The 20,646-nt window shown below is 43.0% G+C and overlaps 2 protein-coding genes across 2 annotated transcripts; one reads left to right on the forward strand and one right to left on the reverse strand.

Annotated features, from left to right (window-relative positions):
- Nucleotides 1-1,847: 1,847 nt before the first annotated feature.
- On the reverse strand, nt 1,848-6,405 carry JAGN1 (jagunal vesicle mediated transporter 1). Its single transcript, XM_007425383.3, has 2 exons — nt 6,270-6,405; nt 1,848-3,214 (listed from the first exon to the last, which is right to left on the reverse strand). Exons 1-2 carry the CDS (start codon nt 6,356-6,358, stop codon nt 2,752-2,754), a joined length of 552 nt encoding a protein of 183 aa, XP_007425445.1. The 5' UTR covers nt 6,359-6,405; the 3' UTR covers nt 1,848-2,751.
- Nucleotides 6,406-6,569: 164 nt separating this feature from the next.
- RPUSD3 (RNA pseudouridine synthase D3) lies at nt 6,570-19,212 on the forward strand. Its single transcript, XM_007425385.3, has 9 exons — nt 6,570-6,735; nt 8,641-8,780; nt 10,113-10,157; nt 10,480-10,576; nt 11,040-11,147; nt 11,350-11,434; nt 11,648-11,774; nt 12,845-12,984; nt 16,163-19,212. The coding sequence occupies exons 1-9, from the start codon at nt 6,659-6,661 to the stop codon at nt 16,367-16,369; spliced, it is 1,026 nt and encodes a 341-aa protein (XP_007425447.1). The 5' UTR covers nt 6,570-6,658; the 3' UTR covers nt 16,370-19,212.
- The last annotated feature ends 1,434 nt before the right edge of the window (nt 19,213-20,646 follow it).

A 20,646-nucleotide genomic window follows, 5' to 3' on the forward strand; every position in this document is an offset into this window, starting at 1 on the left:
TGCAAATGTCTGCCACTTTCCTAGCATCATAGTACAACATTCCAGGAATAAGCATCCCGTGTATATCACGTACCACAAATTTCTCAGCTTATCATAACAACCATCGGTTTTCAGAAATCTGCCAGTGGTAAACCATTGCCCTGTGATTTTTTTTTTCCAATCCACATTTAAAACAGTTGCTAGCTAAGTAGCTGCACCTAGCTGGCCTTGGCTGATTTTCACAAACTAAACAGTCAATTTGGTGTAGTGGTCAAGGCACCAGGCTAAAAACCGGGAGACCGTGAGTTCTAGTCCTGGTTTGGGCACGAAAGCCGGCTTGGTGACTTTGGGCCAGTCCCTCTCTCTCAGCCCTAGGAAGAAAAAGGAGGCAAGAAAACCTTTTGACCTCTTAATGGCCGGGGGGCTGGCAGGCTTTTCTTCCACAGAGGTCTTTATTTGGTTACTCTAGTTCAGGGTGTCCTACTTCAAGCAGTTCAAAGTAGATGACCTAGGAGATTTCATCCTATCGTGCACTTCAGATGTACAGTACTTGTTAAACAGGGAGCTAATCAAGCTTTTTGCAGGATTGATGTCTTATAGTAGAATGGCTGAGCAGCCTCCATTTTTTTTGGAAAAATAAAGCAGAAAGAAGTAAACAAGCAGAAAGTCACAATATGGCCCACTTTAAAGAGCATAACACTGAGAACAGAACGGAATTTAGTTTACCTTCCTAATATTTTATAAACCATGATTTGATTTGCTAGGTTTGCACATTGCACTAAGCTACAAACAAGCAAACCCAGATTTCCTATTCTCCCTGGAAGCTTTGTCCTTCTCATTCTGCTACCTTCGGATACCCTGCACAATACAGCCCATGCTGAGTCCTCTTTTAAAGCTTTCTAGTAAATCCTGTCTAACTTCTTGACCTCATCCCAAACTGAACCAAAGCACATAAATGTATTTTTTTTAAATCCTGTAATTGTTGTCTCTTATAAATGGTTACTCATCTCCTCAGAAAAAATTCATAATGCATTGATTTGTACTCCATTACCATAAAAAGACTCAGTGATTATGTGACTTCCTCAGGGCAGGATTTTCATAGGCTTTTTAATACTGTTGGTATTAAACATTGTCAAAAACACATCGTTTCACAGAAGAAAAATCAAGTGCATTAAGAGATCACTCTGTAAACCTACGGATGGGTTGACCCACTGAAGTGGTAATCTTATCAAACCTTAGATGGCCTGAAATTTACACTACCCCTTTCCTTCAGGTAAATGTGTTTGTCAGAAGTCAAAAAGAAAAATCAGCAATTTTAAGCTTCTTCAAGACACTCTTCCTCCTCCTTGTCCCCCCCCCCCCAAGGTAAGTAAAATCAGTCAGGATGGTTCTGCTGTTCCTTCCTCTGGAGAGGCAATAAAATCTCTACAAATCTGGTGGCCACCATCAAGAAAAACTGTGTATATTTGTGTATGGTATGTTTTTAAACAACATGTGTTGAGATACACCTCAAGATCTGTTCCTTCCCTGGCAATGTGATGAGCAGGAAGAGGAGAGAAGGAGGGGGGAAGGGGAAGAATCTGCTTAAATTTGACTTTAGCCTTTTCCATTGCACTGCCCATCAGGTCACCTGTAGCTCTCAACAGAAAAAGGGCTTTCTGTCCTAATACTATGGGGGCAAATTCATAAACATTTGGGCTATTGCTGGCTATTGGTCTTGATGGCCAGTGGCTACTGCCAGTATGAATGACAGGCACCATCTGCTAGGAAGCAAGAGTGGAAGAAAGCCATACTGTATATATATAACTGCTGTCGTCTGCCCCACCCACCCACCCACTTCTAGTCCACAAAAAACCCAGGAGCAAGACTTTAAGATAGCACTTTATTTGGTTCACAAGCATGAGAGCAGAGATGGCCAGCAGCCATTCCTGGAACACCTAGACAGCTTGTAGAAAAGGCAGACAGACCCTGGAATGAGGATGGACTCCAAAAGGGTGGATGGGCTATGGGGTAAGGAAGCAAATCAAGCTCAGAGGGGCTGTCCAGCAAAGCGAGTTTCAGCACTTGGCATGTACCAGTCCCCTGTTGGTACAGCTGGAGAAAGAGTAAAAAGGGGGGGGGAGCCCTTACCACCAGGGTAAGGAAAAGGAGCTACTCCTGGGAGCATGACCACACACAACAAACATCTCTTGACAGGGTTGGGCCCTATAACATTCTGGAGTGGGAGTTCTAGGATGGATGGATGGATGGATGGATGGATGGATGGATGGATGGATGGATGGATGGGAGGGAGGGGGTCCTGGCCTTGTTGTGTGCTGCTTTCCTATTCCTACTAGGATCCAATTGTTCACAGTGTAATTCAAGATGGTGCAAAGTGTGAATCTTCTAAAGTGCATGTGGCATAGCTCAATATTGGTTTGCTCAAACCATCAGGAGACTCCAGCGAGTCTCCTCTGCCTAAGCCAAGTGAGGAAAGCATCTCTCTAAAGGGTATCAGTTGCCTGTCCTTTGGAAGGAGGGTTCCCTAAATCCCTTCCAAGACAGGACTGCCCAAGCCTACAACTCCCAGTCTTAGGCCACACAAGCTGGAAAACAACCAAACGTGGTTCAGTGTTCATTCAGCTCAGCTGGAACCCCTGGATCTCCCATTTGCTCAGTAAGGATGAGAAAGAAACCCAAGAGCACCATCTACCTCTCCTTAAGGAGGTCTCTCCCTCTTTCCCACCCCTCGATCCAAGAGAGTGTTGATGCATGCAACTCCCAACCCCTTGTTCACTTCTTCTTTTTCTCCTGAGTGCTGGTAAACCAGGAGTCCAATAGCTTTTTGCTGTAATAAAGTTGCCAGCCGTGAACTTGCACTGCCACCACTACCAACAAATACATGACAGAGACAGCAGAGAAACCAAAGATGAAGCGGTAGGCTTTGCCATGGCGGTAGAGCTGCTGAGCCATCGGGAACATCTCCATGCTGCCGTAGATGAGAGGCGCCACCGAGAAGAGGCCAGTGCTGATCATGGAAATCACCAGGTAGCTGATGTTGTTTCGGGGAAAGGAGAAGAGGCCAAAGAGTGAGGGGATGATACTGAGCAAGTATGGGTACTCCCACTGGTAAGGCATGGCCACCTTGTCATGGGGTAGAAGTTTGAAGTGAGCTACACACATTTGTGCTGCCACCAAGAGCCACAATGCCACCTGCATGTAGATCAACTTCTTAATCTCAGACTTGAGAGATACGCTGTGGAAAGCAGAGAAGAGACAGAGGGGGGATTGGTGAGTTTGATCCTGTGCTAAAAGTAGTCAGAATTTTAAAAACTGAAACCAGAAACAGACCAGTCTTCCCAGCCTAATGGCCTCCAGAAATGTGGATCAGGAAGCTCAACTTCTACGGGCATCAGGCTAGAATGTATTCCAGATGGTATTAAACCTCTGCCCTCATGCCACGCATGGATTCCTACCACATGAATGGCAGGACATGGCAGGACAGGCAAACATTTTCAGCCACTGGATACCCATTTGGAACTCTGAAGGGGTGTTGTAAGCACTCTCACAAAACACCTATCATAGTGGACTTGGCCAGGGGCAATGAGAAAAATCCATTTAGCTGGAAGTAAATTGTGATGTTGCTCTCTACAACCTCCCCTAGTCTCCATGAATGCTACCAACTCAGCTTCATTTTGTCTTTTTTATTGGTACCAACACACTCCCAATTAAAACACTGTGGGCAGGCAGCCATCCAACCATTTTTAATTTTCTAAGCATGTGAAAAGAATTCCCAGACATCTTTGTAAAGATTTACCTGAAAATGACAGCCAGTGTGGTATAATGCTTAAGGTGCTGGATGACAGCGGGGGAGATCCACATTCTAGTCCATTCTCAGAAACCCCCTGGGTGACTTTGGGCCACCCATTCTCTCTCAGCCCAGCCTACCTTACAGAGTTGTTGTTGTGGAGGAAAAACAGAAGGAGGGGGCACTTTGTATGCCGCCTTGGGCTCCAGTACAAAAGGCTGAATATAAATCATAAATAAATAGTTGGTGCTTATTTGCAATGGGTGTTTTCCTTTATTTCACTGAAAATAAGATTTTAAAAAATATCCAGCTACTGCAGACAATCTGGCAGCTATTCAGAAAAACACCAATGGGTATTTCATAACCTATTCCTGAACTACAGGACAGGCTTTTGCTTCTTCAAAGCAAATAATCCTGACCTGGGGAAAGCTGCTTCACAAGAAAGGTCAAGAGGCATTCATGAGAATGTTTTTCCTCCCAAAGCCCCAGGGTTTTTATCACCGCATAACACGCAAACGTTCAGTAACTGTTTTTCCTAACGTAATGATATTGCAATGGAAAAAGCTTCACCAGCTAAATTTCCACCATCTGGTAGCTGTAAACGGTTTGTTTATTTAAACCATGTTTAACCTGCTCTTCACCCCCACCCTTCCCCACCCCTGCCAAGAACCATCTTGTGGCACCCATGTCACAAGCAAGCTTATGAGAAACCTCTATTTTCTGATATGGTACAGTGCCCATCAAAGCATCTGGTAAGTCAACCCCATGACGAAGGTGTGGAAAGACAGAACTCATCTTTTGTTTTCCAGCTACCTCTATATAATCCTTTATTCAATCACTAGTAAAAACAAGTCAGCTCCTTTATCGGTCAACCAACAGTCACAAGGGAGGTGGGCTTAAGTACCAGATAATATTTTGACTGGTTGGCTAAACTCATGACATCAGAGATGGAGCTTTTTGCTTGACTGGGCAAAGTAGCAGTTGGTCTGTAATGGTGAAGGCACCAGGCCAGAAGCCAGGAGACTTTGAGTTCTAGTCCTGCCTTAGGCACGATGCCAGTTGGGTGACCTTGGGCCAGCCCCTCTCCCTCAGCCCTAGGAAGGAGGAGGAGGCAAGGACAAACCACTTCTGAGTGGGGCGGGGGGACGGGACCCTTTGTCAAGAAAACTGCAGGGACTAGTCCAGGCAGTTGCCAGGAGTCGAAACTGACTTGGCACAAGAACAACAACCCTGCTAAAACCGATGGCTGCAAATAAAGGTATTTTAAGACAGCTATCCTCCAAAAAGCAGAGGGCAATGCTCAAGAAAAGGGGAAGCAAGGAGGATCTGCTTAACAACATCCAAGCAGGAGGCCCAGATTCTCTCTCCCACCAACCTCTCTGAAACAAGTACTGAAAATGTGGCAAAAAGGAAGACATTGAGTTAGCTGGAATGAATGGATTTATTCCATTTGAAATTCCATCTAGGTGATTCCTGCCAGCCCTTGTTTTTCCTCCCAATAAGCTCCCTTTTAGATCTAGAGAATTGGCTTCATTGGATTAATAAGGGCATTTCTCATTCAAACTTTCTAAAAGCATCTTATAGGTGAAGACTTCCTCCAGACAAACTCAACTCTGGCTGGCCTCATAGGCACAGGCATGGAACCATCTGGGCAATAATTGGGGAATACTGTTTCTTCTAGGGAGCTTTTCAACTTCCCAGGCTACTCTACAGACCAGAGAGGTCCTGGTGGTTTCCCACTCAAACACTAACCCTGTTTAGCTGTTTCAAGCTCAACCAGGATCAGCTAGCTCAGTGTTTCTCAACCTTGGCAACTTTAAGACCCATGGACTTCAACTCCCAAAATTTCCCAGCCAGCATGGCTGGCTGAGGAATTCTGGGAGTTGAAGTCCACACATCTTAAAGTTGCCGGGGTTGAGAAACACTGCTCTAGGAGGTCTCAACCAGTGGCTCTACCAGGCTTGGGAGCTAAGCAAGGTTGGGCCTCATTAATAGTTGGATGAGAGATCTCCAGAGAATATTATAGCTGAAGGCTAACCTGGGAAGCTGAAAACACATTCTGGGAGAAGGTATTCCTGCCAAAAAATTACATGGACACTTCTACAAAAACACCAGAACTCAAGCATGGCTTGAAGTCCACACAACCCTAACCCTGACGTAGAGGACAACAAGCCACCAAGGAGAAATGAGCACAATGTTTAACATCATCATTCAAATGCAATCGAGCAGCATGCTATCCCCGCCTTTTCCTCTGGGGAATATATAGGGGGAGGAGCGGAAAATGCACTAACTCTCATTTTAAAGGAAGCCACCGATTCAATAAACGGTAGGCGCAGCGAACGACAATCGTCCTGTCGAGTCGGTTGCAGAGCACGGAGCAGACAAGGGAGGCAGGAGGGCGGCAGCAGCAGCAGCTCCCGATGCTGCAACATGCAAACAAAACCAAAAAACCAAAACCGATTTGGCTCCCTAACTGGGTGCATGAGCGCGACCCCACCCCCACCTCATTTGGTAATGCTCGGCCACGCGCTCCCGGTGCCGGAAGTCGCTGCCGTCGGTTCCCGCGGCTCGAGGTCCCGCGCGCGAAGCCATCTTCACGAGAGGGCAGAGAGCGAACGCCAAGGCAAAGAGCGAGGGAAGCGCGCATGCGTTAACGTAAGCTGACGTGTTGCTCTTGGGGCCCGCCTCCCGCGAATTTGTACTTCAATCAATGGCTGTTCTGTTCCTCGGGTGGGTGGGTGTTCCTTGTTTAACAGGGAAAAGGGGTGGCGCTATGCGGCATTTGCTCTCTCGCGGGAAACTACAGCTCCCAGCAGCCATCATGCCTCCTAACTGGGGGTGCCAGACGCGCGTCTAACTAGACTCTTCCGTGCTGGTCGCCGCGCGCTCGGGATGTTCCGGAGTAGCCTCCGCCGCCTGGTCTGTGCGCGCGGGAGGTTGCGCGCGCCCTTCAGCACCCCGCCCGCTTGGTAAGAAAGTCAGCCTGCAAGCCGGGCGGACCGTCAGACTCCTTGGGGGAGATGAGTTGTTGCCACTCGCATCTTAACTCATTCGGCTCTATCGAATGAGGCTTCTGTCGGTGTGATGCGCGACAGGCAGAAGCTCAACAGGTGTGACTCGTGCCGGCAAGAGATGCAACGAGGAGTGAAGTATCGCTTCTTCAGTGGCTGCATCCCGTGCCTGCATTTCCCACGAGGAGGGGCGCTTGGAGGCACCTCAAGGGCGGGAGCTACGCTCTGCCCGAATGGCTGGAAGCTCCCTTATTAGAGGAAAAGCAGGGCAGAGGTGATTCGAGCCAGCTATCCTTGGGGTTTCGTCTGCAACCTGTTTATTGCACCAAGCCTTGGTCTTATAAGCACGCACAGGATAGCTTTTCTTTTCACCGGGTTTACGAATGAGAAGCTATTTACATTGGGCTACTTGTTTTCTGTCTCCCCAAATAAACTCAGGAATGAAAATTGATGGGAGTTCAGCCAGGAAAGTATTGAATGGCTTTAGCGGTATTTCAGCATATTTCTGAGAAAATGCAAAATAAGGGGGATAACCCAGGGGGATCTGAAAAGGACTGAGACTTGAGAGAATAAGGGGAGTGTTAGAAGAGAGTTATGATTAGCAGAAGTGGGGGAGTGGCTGCTTCATTTGTATACAGTCCACTCCTATCACCTGGTTTGAAATTGGAGGGAGAATAGCAAATCCATGTGTATTTATCTAGGCTTCCAGTTCTAAGCATGGATGTTTCTAAAATCTGTTCACGTCAACAGATTTAGAGAGCTCTCTCTCCAGCCACACTGCATGTAAAACACCTACTTGCCCTGTGATAATCTGGAGACAGAGGAAGTCAGTGACACCAACCATGCTTCAAAATTAGCATGGAATGATCCTTGTCCATTGATGGTATTCACATTAAAATGCCTTTCCTCCTCTGGGCATCCATTCACTTGATCTTTTATGTATAATTAAGGAAATTATGGCTCTTTGGATGTTGCTGATCTGCAGTTCCAAGCAACTCACTGTGCTGGCTGACAGCTCAGCAACATCTGGAGTGCCACAGGTTTCCCCCTCATTACATTTTGTGAATCTTTTGATGAGCATAATTCTAGTCTTTAACTGCCTAGAATATCTAGTGATGGTAAGATATTCATCTGTAACAAACCACATTGCAATTACAGGTAATCCTTGCTTAATGACCCTAATTGGGACCAGAATTTCCATCGCTAAGTGAAGTGGTCGTTAGGCAAAACATCATGTGACTGCACCACTTAGCGAAGGCAGTTCTGGTAGTCCCGGTTGCAGTTGTTAGGCAAGGACCACACCATTGTTAGATGAGGACATCACACTTCTCCTGCCCTGGCATGCTCACCTCCACTTCAACTCCCTCCACGCATATATCTCCCCCACATCTCTGCCATTTTGGCCGCCCTGCACCCCATTGACCCCAGCTGGCCTTTGCCGTCTCCTTCTTCAGCTGCTAATGAGGCACAGCCAGCCAAGGCAGCTGCTGGACCTTCATGAGGCCTTTGCTGGCACCTTGTCAGAGCAGGAGGAAGAAGACAGCAAGGGGGGGGGCAGAGTGCAGGACAGTCAAAAGGGCAGAGATGGGGAGGAGATACACGGGTGGGGGGAAGTTGAAGTGCACCCTGCAGTTGTAAATATGGGCTGCCAAGCACCTGAATTTTGTTCACGTGACTGTGGGGGCGCTGCAACAGCCATAACTTTGAGGCCTGGTCGTAACTACCATTTGTTCAGCACCGTTGTAACTTTGAACAGTTGCTGAACAAATGGTCGTTAAGCGAGGATTACCTGTAATATGAAGATGGTAGCTTGCTGGCTATAGAGTGCAAGGGTTTTTTTTAAATAGTTTTCATTTGGCTTAGGTATCACTTGCTGAAGCAAAAAAAATTGGAGAAATCAGTGGGAGAAATACCCTATAAAACAAGCTTCTTGAAGCCCTTAAAATCACTGGAGCCTAAGTCACTGTTGAAACTACTGGAAGCATCTATAGTACATGCAGATGGTATGTATCTTATCTCATAATTCTTGAGTCAGTGGTGGGGGACCCTGCAGATGTTGCTGAACTCAAATTCCTATCATCCATGGTTCACTGTGCCAGCTGGGCTTTATGGTAAGTAGACCCCAGCAACATTTGGAAGGCCTGGTTGATCACCCTTGTACTGGAGTTTATGGGCAAACGATGAAACCAAATGGCAGGAGATTCGGGTGGGCAGGAGACAATTTACAGAACCTTCATGCCATATCCCAAATTAATACCCAGCAGCTAAGAAGCTGCAATAGAAAATGTTTGCCTTCACACCGAGCTTGTCATTTTCCCAGAGACATCTGCTTGGCTCCAGTGGGTAAACTGGAGCTTTATTGAGCTTCTAATGGGTACTGTACCTGGTTAGCAAGCTTCTTCCTGCTTGGTGGAGCACAGGTCTGTTTTAGAATATTGGAGGGGTATGACCTGGTTTAAACATGTTAAGCTATAATGTGGCTTGATCTTGGCTTACTATGTTGCGTGATCTCAGCCAGTATGGTTTATTCAAAAATGATATGGGCGAGCAAACCATAGTTTAGCATGTTGAATCTTGTGTATGTATACTTGGACTTGCAGGATTCTAAACTTTGCAATGGAATCCTTTTTGCAGATACAGGTAGTCCATGATTTGCAGTTACGAAGGTGATGAAAAAGTAACTTTATGACCAATCCTCGCATTTTTTACCTTCATAGGTCTGTAAAGCAGAGGAATGCTGAAGTAAATTCATAAGCATAGTTGCGATTTCACTTAGCGACTGCTTTGCTTAACAACCAAGCTGCCAGTTCCAATTGTGGTCACTAAACGAGGACTACCCATATAGAAACCGGCAGACTATAATTTGAGTTACTCTGTATGTTTTTCTTTCAAGTGTCTATATATTCTCTGTCTCTTTCCTTCCCCTGAATTTAAAAGAGAATGGGAAGAAAGGAATGAACTGTGAAGCGTACAGGTAGTCCCCAGTTTAAGAATTAGTTCCGTTCCCAAGGTCTGTCCTTAAGTCAAATTTGTATGTAAGCCAATAAGTAGTATTGTGTAATGAACTCAAATCATGGTGTATTTAACTTGAATTTTGCTACAATAGGCTCTGTTCTTAACTATGGGTCGTCTCAAACTGGGCATTCTTAACCCGGGGACTACCTGTCATGAGGTAGCCCTGCTGTACACTCCTCCCACAAAAAGCCAACCCCACCATAACCCTTGACTTATAAAATCCTACCATACCATTGTTCTGAATTGTGGAGGAGTCGGTAAGTATGTTCTGGAATTGTTTTGAACCTATTGCCACTTGTCCTTACAATTTTGTATTTCAGGTACACTTGTGGCCATTAGCAAACCTTGTGGTATCCCTGTAACAGGTATGCAGTCCTGTGGTTGGATGGGGTATGGGGTAGCTGCCTTGGAAACCTTTCTTATAAATGAAATGGTGAGATTTTCTTTATAAATCAATGAAAGCATTTGCCTGCAGGCTGTTTAGCACTGTTCTGCAAATTATTTAGGAGGAATGTGAGGATAATAGGTTTTCTCTTGGGGACTAAATTGGGAACTGATACTAGTTTTAATCTGGAGGACAAGCAGACCTCTGCCGGTTATGGGCAAAGATCTCTTACAAGCGAAGGAGTAGTAAATGAGATTTGGTTGGAATGTATGGCATTGATAGGCTCTCTCTTCCTCCAACAGGCAAGTCAGAGGACTTGACTTTGCAATCTGTTCTACCACAGCTAAGCCAGAAACTAAATCTCCCACAAAATCTCCAGGTGATCAAAGCTCCAGAAAAGTAAGTAGCTGAATTCTAGTTCCAGGGGAAAATGTGCAAATGATAGAACATAGGCTATATAGAGTAGGGTATCATGATTTAATATATCCACATACTACCTATCTTCTATCATGAAATTAACCAGATCTAGCCTCCAGACCTGCTTAATTTCAAGAATGATGCTTCTTTATAGGCCATCATACGATGCCCTTAAATAATCAGCAAGAGGGCAATGACTGAAATATTAAAACAAGAATATTACGGCTGTGTTCACAGGGCTGGGTTAATAGCAGTTGTGATTTTCCTGGAATTAGGCTTTTAGTTTAGCAATGGAAAGGAATTGTTCAGAGAGCAATTTTGTGGTTGCTGAAACCAGTAGTGTGAACAAACAAATCCTTAGTAGTTTGTGTATTGGATGGGATTTATTAATAGATCCAGTTAAAGAGCGGGTGGATATTTTTTAAAAGACTTTGCATTTCTCTAGGGAATATTCTGGACTTGTTCTGCTGTCAAGCTGCCCAAACACCACCCGGTATCTCCAAGATTTTTATATTGGGTGTAAGAATAAAAAACATCCAGTTGCTACTTACTGGTGAGAAAACATTTTCTTTAATTTTCCTATTTGGGGGATGAAGCGAAAGTGTGGAATCACTAGTTTCCTCAGTTGGAAAAGTTGCAGTCCAAGTATCTGGAGAGCACCAGTTAAGGGAAGCTTCCCTAAAGGAACATTTTATTTTTCTCATATACCTTCCCCATTGTTCCCAAAGCATTGCCTGACATCCTTCTCTTTGCAGCGCTGTTACTACCAGGACTCCAGTAGCTATGGAAGGGGAAATTCATACAGGCCTCAAGCTGGTGAATATTGATGGTTTTGACCTGGTAAGGACAGGGATAATGGGGGAGGGTGGCGGGGCTTTAGATTGTGGTTCTGGAAGGCTTGTAGCTGCTGTTCTGGACAGGAAGGGTTACAGATTCAGAAGAATCCCAGTATCACCTATTTGGGATTGCACTACCTGCCACAGGCAAAGATTTAGTTAGGTGTTACTAGGCGCCCAGAGGGTGTGCTAATGCTGACCTTTGTTTGGATTACAGGTGGTGCCAGTGGCTTCCCCTTCTCATAAGAGCCTCCAAAGAAAGGAGGTAAAAAAGACACTGACGTACTACAAAGTGCTAGACTCAAATGAAGGCTGTGCCTTGTTGCAGCTGCAGCCAGTGACAAGTGAGTTACAAAGGCTCTGTGAAGCAGAGGAGGCCTAAGGGACAATTGACAACAGCCCAAAGTGGACAGTTCAACTCTCCTGAAAAGTGCAATTACAAGTAGTCCTCATTTAACGTCCACTCGTTCAGCGACTGTTTGAAGTTACAACAGCACTGAATGATGGGTACTTACAATGGGTCCTTGTAGTTGTGCCGTTGCCACATCCCTACAGTTGCATGATTGTGATTTGGGCGCTCGGCAACCAGCTCACAGTTACGAGAACCGCAGCATCCCACAATCACGATTACCATTTGCGACCTTCCCTGCCGGCTTCCAACAAGTAAAGTCAATGGGGAAGCCACCAGGGGGTCACAAATGGCGATCGCGTGACTGCGGAATGCTACGATCATGTGGGATATGCCAAATGATGGCAACCAGAACTGCTAAGTATGACGTTGCATCTTACAACCGCATCACTTAGTGACAGAGTTCCTGGTCCTAATTACTGTTGGTAAATAAGGAGTACCTGCCTGTAGCTAGATGTTGCCACCACCACCTGCTATGTCTTTCTGCTGGGATTTGACAGTGTCCTCATTTAAGGGGGATGGAGCTTCTATGGCAAGTTGACTTTTGTTTTTTCTCTTGTACCTCTTAGCTTCTGTTGTCTTTCTTTCATTTAATGCTCTTTCTGTGCCTTTTCTCTTACAATTCAACCTCAAATTACCTGTTCTAATTTTTCTTCCTCTGTTTTTATCCATATTCTATCACTTTGTTGTTTCTCAGCCTATTTCCAAACACTTTGCAAAATGCATCCTGGGAAAAATGTAATTATAGCCTTGGTCTTTTGAGTCCTTTTTTCCCCAAGTGTAGAATATATTTTTGGGCAGAGGATGGGAACAGAGTTGGGAAGTTGTGTTGTTCTTATTTTATCTTTATTCTTGGATGTTGTATGTTAATTCTATTTTAAATCTTTTAAAAAAGCTTAGAAAGTCATGCCAAAGCATGAGGGGTGGAGCTGATGTTTCTTGGTGGGAATAGCCAGCTCTCGATGTCCTTCTTCTTCTTCTCCTGTATTGTATTCTCTATGGCAGCCTTTCGGAACCAGCTCTTGGTACACCTGACGTTGATCCTCAGCCCGGTGCTAGGGGATCATGTGTATTCTTCTCGGGTGGGAACGGTTCTTGGAGAACCTTTTCTCTTGTCTGCTGAGAATGTTCTGCCTCGGACACAGGTACTAAACTGCAGAATAGATGCTGCTCCTGGAGTTTGAGATATGTAGACCTAACATACCATAGAGTGCCTACAAGTAACAGGATGTCTTTGTAACCCCAGATGGCATTTGCAGAATCTAAATAAACATACCTCTATTGTGTGTGTATATATAAAGAAATAGCCCATTTCTGAGATTTCAGTGTTCTTGCCTGACATCCTATGATATTTTCCATAAGAATTAGCAAGATTCTTATGGAATCATTCTTATATGAAATTGGGTAACATCTTGGTGATGAAGTTGCTGAAATATCACAGATTTGGTGAACTCATTCTTGTGATCTCCTTAGAAGTTAATTATACTGATAGTATTGAATATACACTAGGGGTTTACCTTGATTTTTTCTGTCTTCGACAGTGGGAATAATTCAAGTCAGATATAGAAGTAGTTATAATAGGAACCCTCTGATCAAGAGTGTATCTGGATTCAAATCAGCTAATTCTCTCTCTCTTTGGCACACATACACACAAGAGTGTGTGTGTGCCAAAGCATTGTTCAATAACATTATTAGTAGTAAACTGAGCAGACAATTTAAAAGATCAGCAAAACTAACCAGGGAAAGCATGGGAAAAGACATATGTTCTAAGTGAACAGCATGAATGAAAGATGTGCTTCTGGGGAAGGCTTCAAGTGGGGGCCCATTTCTGTGTGAAACAATCCTAGTGCTTGGCAAGCTAATTTCTGATAATAATGTATTTGGATGGATTCACAGAGGAAAAGACAGCCCTTCCACAGCTTTAATCTGAAGCAGTTTAATACTCAGGTCTAAATAGCAGTCCTTTACAATAGCTTTGATGGCAGGATTATTGATGTTCTCTAACATTTCGCCTTTTACCCATCAAGCTGCTGTTGGTTTATCAGGATGAATGATGGTGTCAGATGGTCATTTCCCTGACATTCAGAGCACCTGTGGGGCTGTTAATTAGTGAAAAAAGTACAAGTCTTTCTCCCCAAAATCTTGATTACATAATTTATGATATCACTTGGACCAAAGTAAATGAAATACTATGCTTGGAGGCCTGAGAGTTCTCCCTGCTCTATGAAGATACAGTGGGGCAAAAAAGTATTTAGTCAGCCACCAATTGTGCAAGTTCTCCCACTTAAAAAGATGAGAGAGGCCTGTAATTTTCATCATAGGTATACCTCAACTATGAGAGACAAAATGGGGGAAAAAATCCAGAAAATCACATTGTCTGATTTTTAAAGAATTTATTTGCAAATCATGGTGGAAAATAAGTATTTGGTCAATATCAAAAGTTCATCTCAATACTTTGTTATATATCCTTTGTTGGCAATGACAGAGGTCAAACATGTTCTGTAAGTCTTCACAAGGTTTTCACACACTGTTGCTGGTATTTGGCCCATTCCTCCATGCAGATCTCCTCTAGAGCAGTGATGTTTTGGGGCTGCCGCTGGGCAACACGGACTTTCAACTCCCTCCAAAGGTTTTCCATGGGGTTGAGATCTGGAGACTGGCTAGGCCACTCCAGGACCTTGAAATGCTTCTTACGAAGCCACTCCTTCGTTGCCCGGGCGGTGTGTTTGGGATCATTGTCATGCTGAAAGTCCCAGCCACGTTTCATCTTCAATGCCCTTGCTGACGGAAGGAGGTGTTCACTCAAAATCTCACAATACATGGCCCCATTCATTCTTTCCTTTACACAGATCAGTCATCCTGGTCCCTTTGCAGAAAAACAGCCCCAAAGCATGATGTTTCCACCCCCATGCTTCACAGTAGGTATGGTGTTCTTTGGATGCAACTCAGCATTCTCTCTCCTCCAAACACGACGAGTTGAGTTTAGACCAAAACGTTCTACTTTGGTTTCATCTGACCATATGACATTCTCCCAATCCTCTTCTGGATCATCCAAATGCTCTCTAGCAAACTTCAGACGGGCCTGGACATGTACTGGCTTAAGCAGGGGGACACATCTGGCACTGCAGGATTTGAGTCCCTGGCAGCGTAGTGTGTTACTGATGGTAGCCTTTGTTACTTTGGCCCCAGCTCTCTGCAGGTCATTCACTAGGTCCCCCCCCCGTGTGGTTCTGGGATTTTTGCTCACCGTTCTTGTGATCATTTTGACCCCACAGGGTGAGATCTTGCATGGAGCCCCAGATCGAGGGAGATTATCAGTGGTCTTGTATGTCTTCCATTTTCTAATTACTGCTCCCACAGTTGATTTCTTCACACCAAGCTGCTTGCCTATTGCAGATTCAGTCTTCCCAGCCTGGTGCAGGTCTACAATTTTGTTTCTGGTGTCCTTCAACAGCTCTTTGGTCTTGGCCATAGTGAAGTTTGGAGTGTGACTGTTTGAGGTTGTGGACAGGTGTCTTTTATACTGATAACAAGGTCAAACAGGTGCCATTACTACAGGTAACAAGTGGAGGACAGAGGAGCCTGTTAAAGAAGTAGTTACAGGTCTGAGAGCCAGACATCTTGCTTGTTTGTAGGTGACCAAATACTTATTTTCCACCATGATTTGCAAATAAATTCTTTAAAAATCAGACAATGTGATTTTCTGGATTTTCCCCCCCATTTTGTCTCTCATAGTTGAGGTATACCTATGATGAAAATTACAGGCCTCTCTCATCTTTTTAAGTGGGAGAACTTGCACAATTGGTGGCTGACTAAATACTTTTTTGCCCCACTGTATCTGGCTCTAGACCAGGGTTTCTCAACCTTATCAACTTTAAGATGTGTGGACTTCAACTCCCAGAATTCCCCAGCCAGCATGCTGGCTGGAGAATTCTGGGAGTTGAAGTCCACATATCTTAACGTTGATAAGGTTGAGAAACCCTGCTCTAGACCTAGATCGCTATTCCTTAGCTTAATGTACTTCTTGTTTTTGTGATAAACATAAAGTAGGATTGTTACCTAACCTTGAGTTAAGCAGTCTATCAACCTGTTACTTTACTGAGGTGTTGGGAGTTCAGATTTCATCATCTGATTCAGCTAAAGACCCTGTGGGTTGGAAGCCTATGATACTGAAATCTAACTCATCTGGAAACATTAGGTTGGGAATGATGTAACGAGGATGGAAAGGAAGTCAAGGATGAAGTAAAATAAGGATTATAAGTAAGTTGACTTAGAAATTATTTATAATACCATTCCTTCTCTTCCCACCCAACCTCTTGATAGGTTCTAGAGGAACATCTGATGAAAAAGCTCCAGGTGCAGCAACAAGTGATGTTTCGCTTGCAGCTTCACCTCCACCTCCACCAGCTTCTCCTCCCAGATGACTGCTGTACTTCCCGCACTATACTGGTGGCTCCTCCTCCTCCTTTTTTCAACCAGACACTTCATAATCTTGGACTTAACTTCCCCCCTGAGAGAAACAGGCAGTGAAAAAGTATGCGAAGCGCTTGCCTGAATTCAGTAAATGCTGGCTGCCCAATCAAGTGGATATGGCTGCCTTAAAATCCAGCAGAAGACCTTCCACACAAGGAAAAGTTCCTGTAGTTGTGGAAGAAAACTTTGCTCCTTCTGGAAAGAGGCTCAGGTGTATATCGTGTACACTAGAGTTGCTTGAATAGGTGACATACAAATGACTGAAAGTGAAAAAGAGCTTATCAAAAAGTGTCATAGGAGGGAAATTTCTAGGTAAAAAGCTCACTTGTAACCAGCTGGTATAATCTGGCTACAGAAGGTATTTTAAAGTGGGCGTTTCTGGTTGGTTTGTTTTTTTTAAAGCTGTTCCAACAGCCATGGAACTACATTTTTTTAACCATCAATCCTTGTGTGTATGTGTGATAGTGTCAAAGCAACCCAGGTCCTATTATTATTAGGATTTATGCGTTCTTAATGTCCAGATTATATATTGTTGTGTGAAGATAAGCGTACTTAGTGTTTTCTCGATGGAATAATGATACCTCCTAGGTGGATAGGAAGGGGATGAGCATCCAGCCACAGAAAAATTAGGGAAATGTTCTCTTCCAAATATTTTTAGTTGCTGAATGAGTTACCATATTGAAAAATGCAAAGGAGAGCTCTGAATTTGCAGAACTATTTTGCCAATAAATTACTTCTTTGGCATACAGTACAGTAGGTGGTTGCTGCTGATTCCAGAGGAATATTTATGTCTTGTTCTCAGCTGCTTGGAGCTAAGAGTTTTCATGTCAAAAAGTGTCTAGTCCACTCAGATATTCTCAGAGTGACTTAGATCAGGCAATAGTCTAATCTTAAAAGATGTCAGTATTTTAGTAAAACATTTTAATTAATTTTCAGGATACAGATGCCTTCAAAGTTGTCCTGATGACTAACATGCACTGTGATGATATTGCCTGAGGTAGATGGCATTACAGTATTAAACACAAAGAGGTAATATCAAGCAGGAGATAGAGCTACAGCAATAAAAACACAGTTTATTTTTCTTAGGTTTAATTATTAAAGATTTTGAACTAATGATGAACAGCAGGACCTTTACCTAAGCTTCTTCTTCTTTTCACCTCTTATCATTTCTGGACCCAGGAGTAAGCAAGTTTTTAAGTTTTGCAGTTCTCGTAATTTGAAAATAGCTGGACACATTCAAACACATGGCGCCTATTCCTGGCAGCTGTCTCTTTTTCATTATTGTTCTATGTGAAGGGCTCGGTGAAAGAAAGCTTGCCTTCTAATATGCTAACCTAAAAGTTTTCTCTCCTGTAGTTCTCCTATAACAAGGAATACAAGTTGTGTTCAGAAGTGGGAAAAAACCAACAAATTATATGTTGTCTTAGGCCTGATGCAACCATGTTATGTGAACAAAGGCACTTTCTTTTGCTCGATGATTATGACTGATGCTGGGAGAGCTTTGGAGCAGTTTCCCCAGTGAAAGGGAGGGGCAGGGTCCTAGTTTTTTATTTATCTGACAGTAACATCAAGAATTGCACCACATCTGCAGATTCTTCTCCAAGACCCAAATATGCTCTATAAAAAATGCAACCTAGAATTTGTTTTGATAAAAAATGTCATCTATTCCAGTTGAACATGCAGATGGCAACATAAGGTCTCCAGTTTCACTGGACTTGAGAGAACAAAGAGGAACTGAAATGTATGCTTGTGAATAGCGTTCGCAACATCTGGAGAAACTGTAGATCAAGGATATGCAGCCTTTGTTAGGTTGAAGACCTAAAATACTTGATCTTAGAGTACCATATATACTCATGGATAAATGAGAATTTTAGGTGCCAAAATACAGCCAAAATATTGTGTTGGGCTTATTGGTGAGTATATATGGTAATAAAGTACCCTTATATCCCATACATACTTGTGTATAAGACCATCTGCAGGTAAGCTGACCCTTGAATTTTTAACCAAAATAATATGAAATACATCACATGCAGATAAGCCAATTGTGAAAATTAACACACAAAAATTTCAAGGGTCGGCTTATCTGCGGGTGGCACATTTTCATGGTATTTTGGTTAAAAGTTTGAGGGTCAGCTTATCTGCAGATGGGCTTATATATGAGTACGTACAGCAATGTTTTGGAGGCTGCAATCCAGAAAGTGGCCTACACTGGATTATGGATTAGAATAATGTCTACACCTTGGATGTGCTGGCTTAATGTTGGAATATAGTAACATCCAGAAGACAACAGCTTCCCCGTCTCTTATTTTGCATATATGTAGGTATTTGAGGAGGCAATACTGCTAGTGCTAACATCTGTCAAGGATGGTGGGACATCTGAAAGTCATTCGTGTTCTAAGGAATACCTATATTTAGATCACAGATAACTATCTCGCAGTAAGAACTGCTAATACAGAAAACACTATCGATAATGCTTGTTTCAGCTTCTGTTACTATATAGCAGTGTTTCTCAACCTTGGGAACTTTAAGATGGGTGGACTTCAACTCCCAAAATTTCCCAGCCAGCATGGCTGGCTGGGGAATTCTGGGAGTTGAAGTCCACCCATCTTAAAGTTCCCAAGGTTGAGAAACAGTACTATATACAAATTATCCCATTTTCTTTTTTCTGATGGCACTGAAAAAATTTTGAGTTGTTTACTTAAAACATTAAAACAGTTCTCCAAAGATTAGACTAATATATTACAAAAGTAAAATTTATTGTTTTACAAAGAATTTACAAACCAGACTGTTACAAAAACTTAGTGTAAATATGTAAAAGGTAAAATGAGGATATACTTGACTATCTAAAGCACATATTTTACGGATTGCAGACCAATTATTAAAAATATATAAAATCTTTAGTATCCTATTGTATTCTTTGCCATTTTAAGAAAAATACTGCATGCATATTAACGAAAATCTGAAACACTGAAATTTAGCAGATTTGGGGGGGGGGATTATCTGCTATATGACACACTGTCAGGTTCCTTTTATGTATGGCGCCAGGACTAGTAGGAAAATGGATAGATAGCATGGAAGTAGCATGCTAAAATATGTGGAAACCTCAAGGTCGTTTATTTAAAAAGCAGTCTTGTGCCAGAGTAAATTAGTCCATCTGGTCTAGAGATTTCTAACCCTGGATCTTAAGTTGATGAGAGTTACAGTCCTACAATATTTGGAGACCTAAACTTAGGAATCATTAAATCCATTATTAAACATTGTGTCTGTTAATAACTCACCAAGATCACAAACATTGTGTCTCACAATGATCACCACTCACCAAGATCACAAGCAGAAAACTATACAAGTCCTACCTAAGGACTCTTCGTGAATTGAATGGATTCTGGAACTTTTTGCATACAAAATGTGTACTCCGTTATTATGATGAATTGGTTTCCTTGATCATTATAAGGAAAGTACTGTGGATTCTTTTATACAGAAACTACACAGGCTTTCCACGGAAGCTGTCAGCTATTTAGAACAAGGATGGGAACATGAATTTGCCCTCCAAGAAAGGTCTCAGGAAGCCCAATACAAATACAGTTACAGTCATAGTGAAAGAGGACAGAATAGGTTGTGGCCTTGACCTCCGCTCCAAGTCGTCATATTCTCTATCCAAAAGCAATAAAAATACTTCACCCAAAAGCAATAAAAATACACTCCTAAGCCTTCAGTGGGGCTTATGCTCTGGCTAGTAAAGACTATAAATTATTCCAAAAAACCCAAGGGGGGAAAAATCAAATTCCATTGTTACATGCATTCCATAAACCAAATCAAAATTTGACCCTACTTTGCTTAATTATTTGCTCCACAATTAGAAATCAATGTAAAAATCAGTCAAAAAGTCCTATTAATCAAATTCTAAACAAGAAATGTGACCTCAAAAACTAGTAAATCAAATAATACATCCACCAGCAAAAATTAAAATTAGCTAGTGGCTTAAAAGAAATAAAGCAAACTTATAACTTTTTCTTCCATGCTCAAACTTACTGTCCACTATAAGCAGAAATAACAAACTTTAACATTTACCAAAATTTTGATAATGATTAAATACAATAATGTGAAGACGAAGCAAATACAGACAGCAGAAAATGTCCCCAAAGTAACGAGTCCTGAATTGCTGTTAAGGGCAGCAAGTTCTGGAGAAGACTGAAGTACTTAGAAAGGCAAGTGAGGTTGGGAAGAACCATTTTAGATTGTTCTAGTAACAGAATAAAGTCAACTTGAAGGAGAAATACAAAAAGGGGGAGGAAAAATCAAAGTAAAAAAGAAATATGCTGAGGCACAGGGTTTCA

Source organism: Python bivittatus, unplaced genomic scaffold (assembly GCF_059951505.1).
Source record: "Python bivittatus isolate LINGU-HERP-01145 unplaced genomic scaffold, Pbiv_v1 ctg000080_np1212, whole genome shotgun sequence".
Classification (NCBI taxonomy): Eukaryota; Metazoa; Chordata; class Lepidosauria; order Squamata; family Pythonidae; genus Python; species Python bivittatus.